This window comes from Crotalus tigris, unplaced genomic scaffold, assembly GCF_016545835.1.
Source record: "Crotalus tigris isolate CLP2741 ecotype Arizona unplaced genomic scaffold, ASM1654583v1 scf7180000023713.2527936, whole genome shotgun sequence".
NCBI classification, from domain to species: domain Eukaryota; kingdom Metazoa; phylum Chordata; class Lepidosauria; order Squamata; family Viperidae; genus Crotalus; species Crotalus tigris.
The window spans coordinates 1590350-1606856 of NW_024100135.1; the positions used below are offsets into that span (position 1 = coordinate 1590350).

The window sequence follows — 16507 nt, forward strand, 5'->3', positions numbered from 1 at the left end:
TTTAATTGTTGATCCTGCCAGAAACACACCAACCTCCACACTACATAAAACGTAGAGTGTGTCAATGCCATAGTATATTTCTAAGGCACATATAGAACATCTCTGGCTCTATAGATTAGATACAATCTGCAGAGTCATACATATCCAGCTTGTCCAGGCACCCATTTCTCCACTGCTAAATTCTAATCTGACATCAACTAAGCAATGGATAGGAGAGATTATGGAGATCAGAAATTTAAAAAAAAACATTGTTTTTACTGGTAAAGTAGATGGATTAATTAATTTTAAACAAGATTCTGGAAGTTAAGAGTCAAATATACCTTCAGTATTACTTTCTGATTATTCTTAGAATTGTCCATATCAAGGGCAGAAGCTTGATACACTTGTGCAAAAGCTCCTTCTCCAAGTAAGCAATCAATGTGGAAGGATGTGGATGCTGAATGAGGACAAGGAAGAGATAAGCATGTAGAACAATCTTGGGATTATAGCCCAAATTACCCATTTCCAAATAAATAGGGTTTGTCTCAAATTGATCTGCAATCGCAGCTCTAAAATTTTCAGTGAAAAACAAGTGCTGAAGCACATCAGACAGAAATGCAGGAAGTGCAGAAGCAGGATCCAGGCACTGGAGAAGGATGGTTCCTTCTTTTTCAAGATCACCAACAACTAGTGTTGACAAGTATGTTGCCTCTAATTCTGGGAATTCAGCCAAATACACAGAGTTATGAGAACAGAATGAGTGGGTTATCAATAGTTATTCTTCCCACAAAGCAGCCCCATAGAATTTAATTCCTATTATTTCTTTAAGCATGTCACTTGCCCTACAAACAACTGCACATTCTGAGTTTGCATATAATGGAAAACCATATAAAGATCATGCAATAAGGTTAGGCCCCTTCTTCTCACTATTCCTCCCTCAAGTGGAAAAATGAATTGGAACATATTTCCATTTTAGCAGATTCTTCCCTTGAACTGATAGTTTAAATAACTTCTAGTCAGTTTTTAAATGAGTCAGCTGAAACTCTGGACTACTTTTATAGTTTATCAATTTACTAGAGTAACCTGCTGTCTTTTGCCTTGTATAATTCTCAACCACTATAGTCAAGGTAGTATATTCCATTAAAAAAAGAAAAAAGTATCATTTTCAATTGCATAATTTCCTTCTTATATTTCACAATTTAAATTCTTTTGCTTTGGCAAGAATTTTTATCATTATTAAAACAAATTTTGTCTTAGAATCATGGATGAACACAACCAAAACAGTTGGCATGTTGACTTTATGACAATAAAAAACTTCCATAAAATGTATTGCTTTAATGAACACAAATACAATGCAGAGTCCCAGTTTCCCTTTTATACTGAAATATGCCCAATAAAACCATTAAGTACAACTTTTTTAAAGTTTCAAAGCTCTGAAAAAAATAACACTAAACATGTAATGGGACCTACCTAATTTGACAACGGTTTTTGGTCTGACAAGTGGAAGATTCGTTGCCCACTGGAAAGTATTGGGATAAGCACTTATTGGTTTTGGCAGCCTGGACAGAAGCTGGAAGATTAAACTTTCATCCCAAGGATTCTCAATGACTTTGTAAGAGAATAAAAATAGTCAAGTTACAAACACTAATCGGGAAAGTACAAAAAAAAATCCTTAATGATAGGCATTATTAAAATCTGGAGAGCTAACTCCCCCCCAAAAGAGAGAAAACAGAAAAGAGCACCACCCTTCAGATATCTGAGTTTCAATTCTAAAAAAAATTCAGCAATGGCTATACTGATTGGAGAATTCTTTGGAGTTGTCCATACATCTGGAGAGGGACCAGACTGGAGACAACCAACATAAACTTCCAGAGCCAATGAAATTCCTATTCCTAGGTACTCGGATGCCAGAAGGCCCACTCCCTGCTAAGAAGCAAGAAATCATTATTTAAGTATTTTCTACCTTGATCTTTCCTCTCTAAAATATTTGAGATGACTTGCAAATACAATATAGAAAGTCCTCGGTCAACAACCATATTCAGCAACTGTTCTAAGTTACAGTGGCATTGAACAAGTGATTCTTAATGACCAGACTTCAAAGTTCTGGCCATCCCAGCACCTCCATAGTCACATGATCGTGATCCAGGCGCCTGACAACTGTCCTGCACTTAGAATGGTTACAGTGTCTCAAGTTATTTGATCACCATTTGCAACTTTTCCTACTGGCTTCCCATAAGCCAAGGCAATGGGGAAGCCAGCAGGGAAGGTTACATGTCGCTCTTGCAAATCACTCCCACTTCTGCCACTTTTTGTCCTTAGGAACTTGGTTATGGAGTATGAGACCCCGATAATCACAAACTTTGTAGCATGTACCTGCCTGGTTGCATTTATGCAGTGCCACAATAGCCACCTACATACCCTCCCACCATTAGCAACAACCACTTGCAGGTCCTCCCGCTCCTAGACGTTGTGCTTTATAACCACATTGTTTAGCGATGAAAAACCCAGTCCCACTTACTCTTCTTAACCAAGGATTACTTGTACAAAACAATAATCTAACAATTAAAAAAAACCAAAACTTGGCTACTGATAAATTTAAAACCAAGCCAAATAGTACTATAATTACTAGTAGAAACAGAGATTCCATCACTCGGTGATCATTAAGTGAGTCACATCCGATTTTGCCTTTTTGGTCATTAAGCAAATCACATGGCCATTAAGTGAATCCAGCTCCCCTCACTGACTGTTCTTGCCAGATGCCAGCTGGAAAAGTGGCAAATCACCATCATGTGACCCTGGAATGCTCAACTGTTGTAAATGCATGCCAATTGCCAAATGCCCCAATTTTGATCACGTGACTTCACGGATGCCATGACACTCATAAGTGCAAGGACTGGTCACAAGTCACTGTTTTCAGTATTGTTGCTAAATGAATGGTTGTAAGTCAAGGACTACCCGTAAACTATTCTCAGACACTATGTGGATTACCTCTTCATCCACTTTATCTAAGGAAAGCATTACAATTATTTATTTTCCCACATTATAGCAAATGTACTTCCTGATGCAACATTTTACCTTTAGCTTGCATCTCTTGGACTAAAGGCCCTGAAATGGTATTGAACGGTGTAGAGGAGAGAAGGTGAGCAGCTTGAACGAAATCTCCTGGGCTTTTCAGACTTGGAGCAAAAGTTTGGTTACATGGATTAGCCCATATTGTATAGTCACTGGTCAGGCCCTCTGTTGGCTGGCTTTCATCCTAAAGGGGAAAACCAAAATCATCATCATAATCATTATCATCAATTTTTTTCCTTTTCTTTAAACACTCAAGATGGCTTATTTTATATTGTGTGCATGTATGTATGTAGGTATGCAGCAAGACTACTATATGGTCAGAAGTGGAAAACTTTGATAGAGCAGAGAAATGAATGGTTGGTGAAGATGATGGAACTTGCAAAGATGGCTAAATTAATTTCTTTGCTAAAAGAAAAAACAATATCTGACTAGAAACCCCTTGTAGACTTTTTGCATTAACTTTAAAAATTTATGATTTGCAGTTTTGATGATTAGAAAAAAAATGGACAATATAAGAGAGTGAGTTTTCTTTTGTAATCATAAAAGATAATTTTATAAGTGTGCTTATATTTGCTGCAAAAGAAATCAAAACTATCTATTTCTTTTTCTCCTTTCTTCTTGAATTTTTGTCGCTGGCTGGGGAATTCTAGAGTTGAAGTCAACTCATCTTAACATGGCTAAGGTTGAGAAATACTGGAATAAGAAATTGGAGACCTCAATTCTGTCAGAACAATGGAGTAAGATTTTCACCTTAATACCAAAAACCTGGTTAAATCTCAGATTGTGGATTATATGATATAGGATAATATTGCCGTACATCAAACATCTGAGAAACAACCACAGACCATTACAACCACATGGCATCACTGTAGCACACAAATCAACTAAAGCCCTTCAAACCATCCTAAGTAAACCAAAAAAGCCAGCAGCCCCCCCCCCCCCAAAAGCAGGAGTCATGTACAACATACAATGTTAGGATTGTAGCAACCGCTATGTAGGACAAATAAGCAGAAGACTAACAGAGCACAACCACGAACACCAACTAACAGTCAAAAGACATAATGAATATTCCTTAATTTCACAATACATGGAAAGACTTAATCTTAATTTCAACTGGGAAACTGTAAACATCCTAAGTGCAAAAGCACTGGAAAATTCCTGGAAGCCTGGCACTCAAACAAATCAGCCATCAATGGGCACATAGAAATAAACAACATCTACACACCATTCAAAAGACAATCAAAAAGTCAAAAAATAAACAAAAAACCAAGACACCTCCTTGCCAGCAATCAACAGCTAGATATGCAGAGATCAAATAGAGAGGAAACTACTCCTTTTAAGCACTGATGTTATCTAATTGGGTAATGAAACATCTGCAAGAAAACAACCAAACTCCCAAGGACTCTATTTGATACATTTTGGACTTATTGAATTGTATTGTTTATATAAAAAAATGAATGAGATGTACCAGAGTGCTTCATTAAAATATATATAGGATATATGTAATATCCTAAAATGATCATGTCCTAGAAAGAAGTACTACTTATATTGACCTGATTTGGAGTTTAATATTTATAAATGCACACCTTCTTTTGAACTATATACTTACTACACGGTAATTGGAGATTAGAATGACCCCCAACACTGTTGGCTTTTCACAAAGCTTTAAAAACCTGGCTATGTATCTCAGCCTGGGGTTCAGAATGTGTTAAGAACTCTGTTACTTGGCTTTACCAGTAGTTGATAACTCATCATAGCAGACTTTTGTACTTGTTTTGTGAAAGTTTTTATTGTTTTAATGCTTTTTAAATTGTTTTAGTTGTTTTTAATTTTAAAATTGTAAGCTGCCCAGAATCACTTGGTTGAGTTGGGTGGCTATAGAAATTGAACAAATGAATTATTGGACTTAGAAATGGATTCTCCATGTTTTTTTTATTGCCACAGGATTAGTTCTTCAAATTGGAAAGACGAATTTATGAGCCCAATTAGCCCATGATTACAATTTGGGCACTTGGCAACCAGTTCACATCTGCAACTGGTTGCATCACCCCAGTCATGTGACTGCTATGACATTCTTTTCTGGTTCTGGCATTTTTTGCTGGTTTCCATTCAAGAGAATAGATTTGGAATATAAACATGTGATTTGCTTAACAAATAGTAATAAATAGTAATAAATTGGGCCCAGTCATGGAGGTACCTCAACTGATGACTATCATGACATACAACCAATATATCAATTCCAATTACGGTTGTAAGTTGAAGGCTAGCTGAATATGTGTTTGTGTGTTTATACATGTATATGTGTACACAAACACACACATATAAAAATTTATGTTTTGCATTTTTTCCTTTTTGTTATTCTTTTCAATATTTTATTTTTCTAATTCTGATTTGTTTGATTAAATATATAAACCAAAAATATTAAAATGCGATTTGCTTACTCTTGGTTTAGAAACAGCCAGAGTGCCTGTGGGACGTTCGCCAAATACTCTGATAGATGTTGACTTTGGAACTGACTGCACGACCCTAAAAATCACAGGAAGAACATTCAGAGTCATTCTTCAAATAAACATTTTACCGTATATGCTGGCGTATTAAGCGACCCGGTGTATAAGACGACCCCCGTCTTTATCGCTGGGTCGCCTTCCTAGAACGTCGTCTTATACGCCGGAAACTCCCAGTATTTCCCAGATGACTCGGTGTATAAGACGACCCCCATCTTTTGCGCCGAGTTTAGCGCTTCCGAAAGTCGTCTTATACGCCGGCATAGACGGTACATACAGTAGATTTAACTGTCCATGAGAGCAATTATTTTCCAGAGATCAGATCTGCTATAACAGAATCTAATAAGATCAAGAATAGGTAATATGCAAATCCTCAAGATGTTTTGGACTCTCATATACCATCACAAGCCAAAGGTAAGAGATCACAAGAGCTGCCCAAAAACATCTGGAGGGCTCCCCAGATTGCCCAAGTTGCCTAAAATTCCTGTGGAAATAACTGGTGATTACAGGGAAATTGTAATCAAAATTCTTGATTACAAGAATATTGTTTTCAAGATTTTCTTTTTTAGCTTCTCAGTCTAGTCTACATTCTCACAGTTTCCTAAGTAGTTAGGTGGGATTTCCCATCCAATCACTGTTTGCCCTTCCATAGCTTTTTCAAGATCAGCCAAAATCAGCTAGCTGTAACAATACACACACTATAGGACAAGTACACATTAGCTCTTTCAAGAATCAAAATATGACTTTTTCCATAGCTTGTGATGCAAGAACGTGAAGAAAAAGGGGACTGATAAAAATGATTAATGAGAAATGGGAATCTTCATTCAACAACATGGATACTGGCTGTGCTAGTAACAGTTTTCATTGCAGAATTTACAAATAGGCTTACAGGGCAATCTGATACAAACTAATCTCAATTACAAAGAGTATTCTTTGTGGCAATTGCAGACTGACTTTTTACAAGGCTATCTGACAATTTTCAACTTACTCCATATTTTCATCTTCAAAAATTGTAAAAGCAGGTAATGTAGCAGGAACACTAGGCTTAATGCTGACAGCCTCACCTGGATCTAAAAGGAGAACAGAAAAGGAAAGATGTGATAGGCTTACATTTTTCCTGCCTCTGGCTGAAGTGTTACACAGGCAGAATGTATATATCCTGTAACTGCTGGAGCTATTGCCTGCTGAACCCACTGAAGCTTCCAAGTGGTCTACAAGTTGTAAACCAAGCTGCAGTAGAAGTCACATAGGTAACTGAGAATCTCCTGATACAAGAATTATCCGAATTGGTACAAAAATTCTAATTGTGTAAAACTCCCTGACCTCAGCTACTCCCAGTGGATCCAAATGTTTGTTGTGATCTTTAAAGCCCTATATCAAGCATGTCCAAGGGTCGCATGGGTCCTAGACAGCTAGTAATATGACCCCACAAGATATAATAAAAAATAAAGGAAGTTTATTATTCATATACATTAACTATATTATATATTTTATATGCGACCCAGGCTAATTCCTCTTCATTCAGTGTAACCCAGGCAAGCAAAATGGTTGGATATCCATGCCTCACATGATTCAGGGCCTGATATATTCAAGACCACTTTCTTCCATTAGTACTTGCATGCTCCCTAAGATCTGGAATGGAGGACATCCACCAGAACTCTACTTCTAAGAACTGCTTCTATCAGGTACCCTGAAGGATGACCTTCCTTGTTATTGTTTCCTGCTCTACAATAGCATTTCCCTGTTCAGGTTGTCCCTCTCATCCAATTAAGTTTTTTTAAAAAAACATTAAGATCAGGCCTTTAAGAGTCCGATTAGAATTGATTTTTTCCTTCAGTGGAAATATTGGGTTGTTTTTGATTGTTGTTCTTGATCCTTTTGTCCAATTCTTGTTTTATTTTTCATTGCTTTTAATTTTGGTAGAGCATGAAGGAATGTTAGCTAATCCATTGCATATGAATGGAATGGCATATAAGCACAAGAAATCAGCAACTAAATAAATATCCTTCATGTCAAAATATAAACATAAACAGATATTTTGATTAAGTTAGATATATAACTTTCTCATCATAGGCATTTTTTTTATTTCTCTCTATATCCCAAAGGTTTGTCACTACAAGAAACTAAACAGACAAAAACATACCCTTGGTAATATTATGGTATCTGACTGCTACTAATTAAAAATCCTCAGCTATACCTAAAATTAATCCTCACTTTTGCTAATATAAAGAATATGAGATGTATCTTTATTGGATCTGTTCTGTAGCTCACAAGGGAACTCCTTAAACTGCTCAGAATAAATTTATACTTTAACAATGAGGCAGGAAAAAAAAGAACTCCCATCTATTGTTTTAGGTCCCTCACCTCAGCTTTAGCATCTTGAAATCACTTTGGCAGAGATTAGTTTAGTTATGTCTGCCTAACAAATCTTATAATCCAAGACAAATTCCTGAGAATTTGCAGAACTTGGGGCTCCAACTTTATGTTGAGGTCTCTCCAGTATCACATAGTAGCCATGCTGCCAGCATAATGGAACCTATAGTCCCAACCCATCTGGAGATTCCCAAACTGAGGAAGACAAATGAGAAGATAAACCTATTTATCATTTGTAGGTAATGACATTTACCTTTGTTTCTAAAGAAAGCCTCAACATCTTCTTCCTCATTTTCTGAAAGTATAGTAGTATCTTTTAGAGAAGTCACTTGAAACATATCCATGATGAAACCTTGGTAAGTCAAAGAAAAATTCAAAGTAAAGGACAGGTAAAGTAAAAAAAAAAAAAAATCTAAGAACACTTAGGAAGGCAAAACCATTGGTGGTATTTTGGCCTTTTGGTTTGAATTCATAAAATCGACGCTTGCGTTTTAATCCTAATAGTTCTCAGGAGGTTTACATGCAGGCTGAGCTCATATGTTGCCCTAAACCACAATGTGATTGTGATCACATGATTCTGGGGTGCTTGGTAATCTGTTGTAAGTGTGAACAGGTTGCCAAACACCCGGAGTGCAATCACGTTGGAGTGTTGGTACAATGTTTTGCGACAGTCTGAGCCCATTGTAATTCTGTACTATTGTTAAATAAATAGTTGTGAGTACTGCCAGTACTAAAATAAAGTACAGTAAGAGATAAGAGAAATGAAGAGACAAATGACTACATATAAATCATTTAACTCCAGATTTTCCTGCATAATATAGATCAGTGGTGGCGAACCTATGGCACGCGTGGGCCTCTCTGTGGGCACATGCGCTGTCGCCCTAGCCCCCATCTCCCCCCAGCCCCCACCTCATCAGCAGCCCCCCTGGAGGTGAGTCGCCCCTGGAGGTGGCTTGCATGAAGCAGCGCAGCCAAGCACGTGGCAGCTGGGCAGCAGGGACAAGACTCCGGCCTTGCACCCCATTGCATGCAGATGATGCTACGGGGTGCGGGTGGAGGACATGGCCACCATGACAGTGCTGCAGGGCCGCCTGAGCGATCTGTGGCGGGCCATGGAGCTGGTGGGTGGCCTGGCGGGGCGGGGGTGGGAGTAGGCGGGGTGGGTTTTGGGCACTCGGTCTCTAAAAGGTTTGCCAACACTGATATAGATTATTACTTGATTCAAGGAGTTAACATAAAATTGTAATTAATCGCTTCTACTCGATGGAACGTATTCTTGTCAGCCCCATTCTTTTCACTTTCAGGAAACAAAGTCTTCCTCTTTAGACACACCATTTCATTTTATAGTGACATTTCTATTTTAGGGAATTTTAACTGTCTTAATTGCAATCTACAGGGAAGTAACGTGCAAGGTAAAAATAGGTTGCCAGCTAAACCTATTTTTCCAGCTGAAAATACAGACCATATTTTTCATGTGGTAAATATATGGTTATTTTTTATAAAAACTGGTTAATTAACCCACATTTTTATTAAAATTTGTCGTGGTTATTTAAATGTATTTATGGACTGTAGGTGTGCTTTTTATTAGTTGGCTAATCAGTTTCCTTATTAGTTAGTTCAATCAAGATATATTTTGAAACTATATGTATATACATAAAGATTGGCATCTTTAGTAAATTTACTTAGTATGTTAGCATGGAACACTAACAAACTACACACAAAATTATCATTTCCAATCTACCCTTTCATTTGCAACTCAGTAATGGCTAACAGATGTTAGTAAATACGGAGTAGGAGAACAAAATGCTTAGCTACATTTTCTGATAAAAGAAAGGAAGGAAGGAAGGAAGGAAGGAAGGAAGGAAGGAAGGAAGGAAGGAAGGAAGGAAGGAAGGAAGGAAGGAAGGAAGGAAGGAAGGAAGAAAGAAAGAAAGAAAGAAAGAAAGAAAGAAAGAAAGAAAGAAAGAAAGAAAGAAAGAAAGAAAGAAAGCGAGCTTTTGGGGTTAAAGAAATTGCATTTCTAATTATTTTTAATGTTTGCTTTTAATTAAACAGAAAAAAAGTAAAACAAACATGTATATTCTAATATTGTTAAATTCTGTGAAGAATTGTTTACATTAGACTTTGAGACAAGGTTTAATATTTTTGGACGTTCTTTTTCTTTTGAAATATATACATTAGATGGACATACTAGTAATATTAGGAAACTGCTGGATAGCAAAAGTGGATTTTCCATGTCATTTTACTGCTATGAGTCTAGTGAGACTAGTCCTTCAACATTGGAAAGATAAATTTATGGCCCAATTATTCTGTAAATTGAAGACTTGATATTACTCGTGAATTATGAATGAGTTGCTCACAGGCACAAATTGTATTTATGGATATTGCAATGAAGTACGGTCATCTTTTACTGAAACTATTGTATAAAACTTTATAAACATATGTGCCCTTTCTAATCTACCTAATCACCATTTCCAGAATTCTTTCCCTGAATATCCCATTGTGTGCATTGTAAAGCAGCTACATATTCACCTGAAAGGGTTTTTTCAAGTATACTTATCAATAAAGAGTCTATACAACTAAATATAAGAATCTATAAAAATAAATGTTCCTCAGTTGTTGTTGTTTTTTAAAAAAAAACAGGCTTTATACTTACCCAAGGCTTCTTTTGTGTGAACAGTAGGAGAAGGCTGTACTTTAGATGGGGTTGCTTGTATTATGCTTGATGCATTTAGAGTCATATGACGTTGATCAAAAAAGCCTGACGTATTTCTGTTATCTGGTACCAAAAAGGCAATATGAGAATTTGACAGAAGCACACAGAGGTTTAAATTTATAGGAACTGCTACAGATTATTATTATACCTAATGCATATTTAATACAACAATAACAAAGGAAAAAAGAGTTTTAAAAAATTTCTTTGAATTTTAGATTGATACCTCATCCCCTTTTGTAAAAAAAGATAGCTCCCAAAACTGATGAAGTATTTAAGTTGTACAAATGGTCCTCAACTTACAACCATAATGGTGACCAGAATTTCCATCATAATTCGACATACTGGTTATCATCTTTAAAGCTCTACATCCCATAGATCTGAGTTATTCATCTTTCCATCCCACTAGGTCACATAGGGTAGGTGGACCCTTCCCTTAAATGCCATCATCTCTTGGGACCTTGAAGATATGCCTTTTCTGTAACTGCCTCAGCACATTAGATAGGCTCTTACCTGAGATCCATGGGGTTCCTACCCTTTTAGTTTTCCAGACCTGGCTCTTCTCCTTCAAGTGCTGGGTTAGAATGGGGACTGAATAAGGAGACTAATAGAATTATTGGTCTGGGGCCTTGTTTTTATTGGTTGCTTTAAACTGCTTAGAATATGAGATATGGTCATGTATGTTTCTTAAATAAATAAAAAGCGAAACAGCCTGCCTTCTGGAATCCAGGTTTCATCCTTGATATGCATCCTCAGACAAAGGTTGGGTAGTTTTTTTGCCTGAGATGTTATAAAGATTTCTGCTTTGGGCAGAGGTTTGGACTGTAAGTTTTGTAAGATCCCTTCTAACCCCATGACACTGTGCTTCAAAGAACTTGATCATTTTAAGATCTCAGACTACAGGCTGCAAAAGACTAATACAGAGACAATTATACCTTGTACAATCTCCTTAAGTATGGATTAGTAACCCATTAGAGCACTTACAGAATATTAAGAAGACAGCCAGAGAATATATTACCGTCTCTCATTTCCATGGAATGCTGCTCTGTCCGATTTGAAGGATCTATGTGCCTGCCCAGAAAAATCATGTAAAATATTATTATAGATGGTGGGAGTGGTTGTAATTTTGCATTACATAAAATGTAGAAATATCCAATCCCACTACACAGATTGACTTTTATCAAGAATGCACCTTGGGATACAAACTCTAGAAGACCTGTTAATCATCTGTTGGCACTAAAAGAATTTTTGGCCTTGGGGACAAGGTGGTGTCCTCTTTTTGTTTTGCTTGTTTTATTTTGACCCAATTGGTTTTGGGGTTTTGTTGTTTAGTATTGTACTCTTCTAGCTGGCTGCTTTTCTTTTAGTTTTAGTTAGTTGCAAGCTACCCAAAATTGTTTAGGAGTCAGGTGGCCTATGGTTTAAACAAACAAATGTCTACATGCCAGTTCAGAAGTCTTAAATTTAATATTTCAATATTTTAACACTGTGCTTAAAATTGGATTTCAAATATCCTCATAATTATTCAAAGAGTAAATCTTATTCATATACATCTCCTAGCGCATATAGTGGCATATAGTGCAGAACAGGTTCACGTGCATCAGACTGATTGTTATTAATACTAATTTTGACAAATTAAGATCTTAGGAATACAAAAATCAGAGATCAACAGTTCATTCCTATCCCAGCTCATTAATTTATGTTTATATAGATATCCCCAGTAACAGCACTGCACATATTAAATTATGGCTTGTTTAACCATGGTTTGTTGAACAAGTTATGGTGATCTGGTTCACTAGTAACCTAAGTTATAAACTACAAATACCAATAGCTAGATCTATATATAACAAAAATTAATCAAACCATGTGATATGTTCAAATGATATATGAATTCAACCAATACATCAATCATAAGATGTAATAAATCTGGTTCCCATTTATCCACAGGGTTCATTCTTGGATAAAAAAAACCCTGAAATCTAACTTTTACTTACATCTCTCCATCATGGCAATTATGGAAGATAGTAGAATACTTCTGAGGTGGCTGGACAGAATTACTGCTGACTTGAAGTCTATGCAGACTATCTGTACACTCTTCAAAATCAGGGTGAGTTTCAAATGCAGCTTTCTCACTTACAGCTGTCATGGGAGGATCAGATACTGACTGTTGCCCAAGAGTTTCATCAATATCGGCCACATAGCTCATCATTGCCAAAGAAGTTGAAGACACTCCAATATCCTTGAAAGCAGATCTTTGTGGGTGATTTCCAATAGGCTGTGAAGTTAAAGCATCTCCTGATAAACTTTGATGTTCTGTTCCCACGTTCGGAGCACTCTGAGTTACAGAAGAAGCTATCCATTCTGGCCAACACTGTGAAGTTCTCACTTGTACACACTGATCACCCTTATCAAATTAAGAACAAAATATAAATTTGTATACTTGTATTTTTAAGTGTATTTCTTGCCATCTGTATACTTAATCGTTTACTGATTTCCATGCTCTAATGCAGGGATCCCCAACCTTTTTGATTCTATGGACCAGTGGCGGCAGCAGCTTCAGCAGCAGCAGGGGAATGGTTTTGCAATTGCAACCTAAATCCCATGCATACGTAAATGAAGCTTCATGTGCTCCCCCGTCTCTTCGGCAGCCTGGTTCCCAACAGTCCATGGCCCAGTAACCGTCCACAGCCCAGAGGTTGGAGATCCCTGCTCTAATATACTCATAGAGAAATGTTGGTAACTTATCTGCAACACTTTATTTTTTAGAAACACTAACTATACTTACATGCATAACATACTTTATCAATATTTTACAACTTACTTGCTATGTTGTACTATAACTCCAACCAATTCTACTTTCACAACACTCAAACAAATCTGTAGACCCCCCAAATTGAGGAAAGTTGCATTAAAATTGAAAGAGATTGAAAAAGGTTTTATTAATTCAAATGTTAATTCCTTCCTATATTGAAGGTGTAGCTTGGAAAAGTGTTTCATTATATTATAAAAATAATAAATTTAAAGTTACATTAGAAAAAGCAATTTTAAATCTTTTTTCGGCACACATTATAATTAAATTACTATTCAAATAGTAATCCCTACTGATTTTATTGGATTAAAGGAACAGCCTTATTTCATTCATAAAAAGAACTATTTGATAAAGAAGATCCAAGATTCTAAGCCAGCTTTTCTACTTAAACAGTTAGGAATATCTTCGAAAGGTAGTATTATTCAGTAAAATAGTATTTTATCTAGAGGAACTACTGTAGTTGCATATGTTCACTAAATAGCAGGAACATTACTTTGTACAGATAAAGTACATATATAGATTTGGAGTTAGATAGTTCTAGAAGAACTTCTGAAAATGTGTTCAAGTCCCTTACAGTTAAAACTCTACTTATGAATGGATATTATGAAGTAGAAATTCTTGATCATTCTTCATAGAGGGATATAGGTAGATACTAGGGCAAGGTCTTTTTTCAATCAAAGTATTCCACGAGCATTTTGTCCAGATATTGCTGGATTGCATCTCACAGCAGCCTTTGCCACTATGGCCAATAATGAGAAGGGCTGGGAGCTCTTGTTCATCCAAGTTATTTATGGATGATAAGAACTGTAGTCCAAACCTGGGAAGTACCAGCTGGAGAAGACCGATTTATAACACCCCCACATGCATATTAATAAATCACATTGCAAATATACCCCTGTTGAGCTTAGCAAGGACTGTTGAGCAATTGGCTGTAATACATCTTTCTGGCACGAAGATGATGATTGGGAGAGCTGGTCCAATTTCTGCTGCAGTTTTTGTAGCTCAAGGAGGTCACTTTCTTTCTTTTTCATTAACTCGTTGTCTTCAGTCTCTGAAAGTATCAAAACCGATACATTACCTATATTGTTAAAATAATTCTCTCCCTCTCCTTTAACATTAAAAGCTGATATATTTTTAGTAACTCTGACCCTCATCATCCCATCAAGGCAGGAAAATAAAACAGAATGTCAAATAACACTTGTTATCAATACCTCAAATGTGTCAGTTTATTAATTTTCCACCCATCCACCCATTTGTCCATCTGCAGCAACATATTTATCCATGGGTAAAGCCATAAAAACAGGTTTTAGGAATGACAAAATACATGACCAATGCCTTCAACACAATAAATCTACACTGCACTGCATCTGGAGCAGTAATCCTGATTGCTGTGTTACTGTGACAGCACAGAACATTCTCCTATATAAAGAAAAGACTTCAACAAGGAAAAATATAGGTTACACATTCTCTGAGAAACAGAGCTGATAGTTTAGCTAAAAACTAGATTTTTTTTTCCTAATTACAAAAGGAAATAGTTCCATTTCCTTACTTATTTTGTGTACAAAAATAGGGGCAAAATATTGTTTAACTTTACTGTGGAATTCAGTAAAAACTCCATTGCACTATGCTGACCAAGCTATCTCCAACCATAACATTCAGATGCAGTTTTTGAATACGCGTTTGTTCTAATAAAGTTGAATGCTGAAGACTTTTGAGCACTGATAATTGGCAGTGCCAAATTCAGGAATGTAACAGACCATAAGGTAGCTGTCGCAGACTGCCATATCTGGCATATTTGGGGGACAAGTATGTATGATTTTATATTTGTGCTACCTTTCACAGACCAGAATGTCATCTCCCTTGTGTGTGGCATGAGATCTTAGCCTATCACTGTTAAAAGGGTATGAATGCATGCAGGATAGATTTGGGCTAATTTACTCGCATTTACACCCTACTGAAATCAATTACTGATGACTTTATTCTCACTAGAATTGGTAAGACTTGACTGCAGATAACCTAAGTCATAATGTTATTTATGAGTGTCTTGAGTAAGTGAGAAATGAACAGTCTGAGAAATTTCCATGGCTTGTTTTTAGGAACAAAGCTATGATGTGTTACTCTACTGATTTCATCACTTGTTTTCCAATGCATCTTCACTTATTCCTGGTTTATATTCGTATCTTAAGTTGCTCAACAATCAAGGCATAGAAAACAAAAGCAGTGAAAAAGGAAATCAAATCAGGAAATGCCTTGCTCATCTACAGGTATTCCTCGGCTTACTATCACAATTGAGCCCAAAATTATTATTGTTAAGCAAGAAATTTGTTCAATGAGTTTGCTCCATTTTACAACCTCTTTTGCTTGCCACACTGGTTAAGTGAATTACTGCAGTTGATAAGTGCATCATGTGGTCAATTAAGCAAATCTGGCTTCCCCCAATTGATTTTGTTTCTTGGAAGCTGGCTGGGAAAGTTACAAATGGTGATCACATGACCTCAAGACAATGCAACTATCATATAGACACGCTGGTTGCTAAGTGCCCTAATTTTGATCATGTAACTATGGGGCTGCTGCAACAATCATAAGTGTGAAAAACAGTTATAAGTCACTTTTTTTCAGTGCCGTTGTAACTTTGAATGGTTACTAAACAAATGCCTGTAAGTCAAGAACTACCATACAGCACTGACTGAAACCTTATTTCCACAAAAGCCATTTAAATCTGATCTTGGCTTAGCACATGTAGAAGCATTAAAGTATTATGTTCCATTTTTTGAACTCATGAAACTAGGTTAAACTGAAGTAATTACCTAATTCCTTTTGCCTTTTCAAACATTCTGCCTTCTTCAAATATACTTTAGCTCTCACTTCTTCAAAACACAGCTCAGAACCTTCACAATCAAGAAGTGTTTTGACGTACATTGCCTTCTGCTCAAAGGCAGCATGACTTGATGGTATTGGTACAACTTCTGACTTGGAAATGGTGGTGATGTACTTGGGTTTTTCCCTAGGGACAAAAAAGAATTTAGGGCCTTTTATAGCAGAACCAGAAAAAACACA

The 16507-nt window shown here is 36.5% G+C and overlaps 1 protein-coding gene across 3 annotated transcripts in view; it reads right to left on the minus strand.

Annotated features, from left to right (window-relative positions):
• Positions 1-16507, minus strand: part of BUB1 (BUB1 mitotic checkpoint serine/threonine kinase) — a 39444-nt gene that overhangs the window by 5634 nt on the left and 17303 nt on the right. For 2 of the 3 annotated variants that reach the window (XM_039320894.1, XM_039320895.1), the window contains exons 8-18: positions 16258-16454; positions 14344-14501; positions 12636-13045; positions 11660-11712; positions 10585-10707; positions 8182-8280; positions 6544-6625; positions 5493-5577; positions 3055-3235; positions 1450-1587; positions 321-436 (exon numbers count right to left, since the gene is read on the minus strand). In XM_039320894.1, coding sequence (XP_039176828.1) covers positions 321-436; positions 1450-1587; positions 3055-3235; positions 5493-5577; positions 6544-6625; positions 8182-8280; positions 10585-10707; positions 11660-11712; positions 12636-13045; positions 14344-14501; positions 16258-16454 — 1642 coding nt within the window. The remainder of the gene's footprint in view (positions 1-320; positions 437-1449; positions 1588-3054; positions 3236-5492; positions 5578-6543; positions 6626-8181; positions 8281-10584; positions 10708-11659; positions 11713-12635; positions 13046-14343; positions 14502-16257; positions 16455-16507) is intronic. The other variant, XM_039320896.1, reaches the window with a different exon arrangement.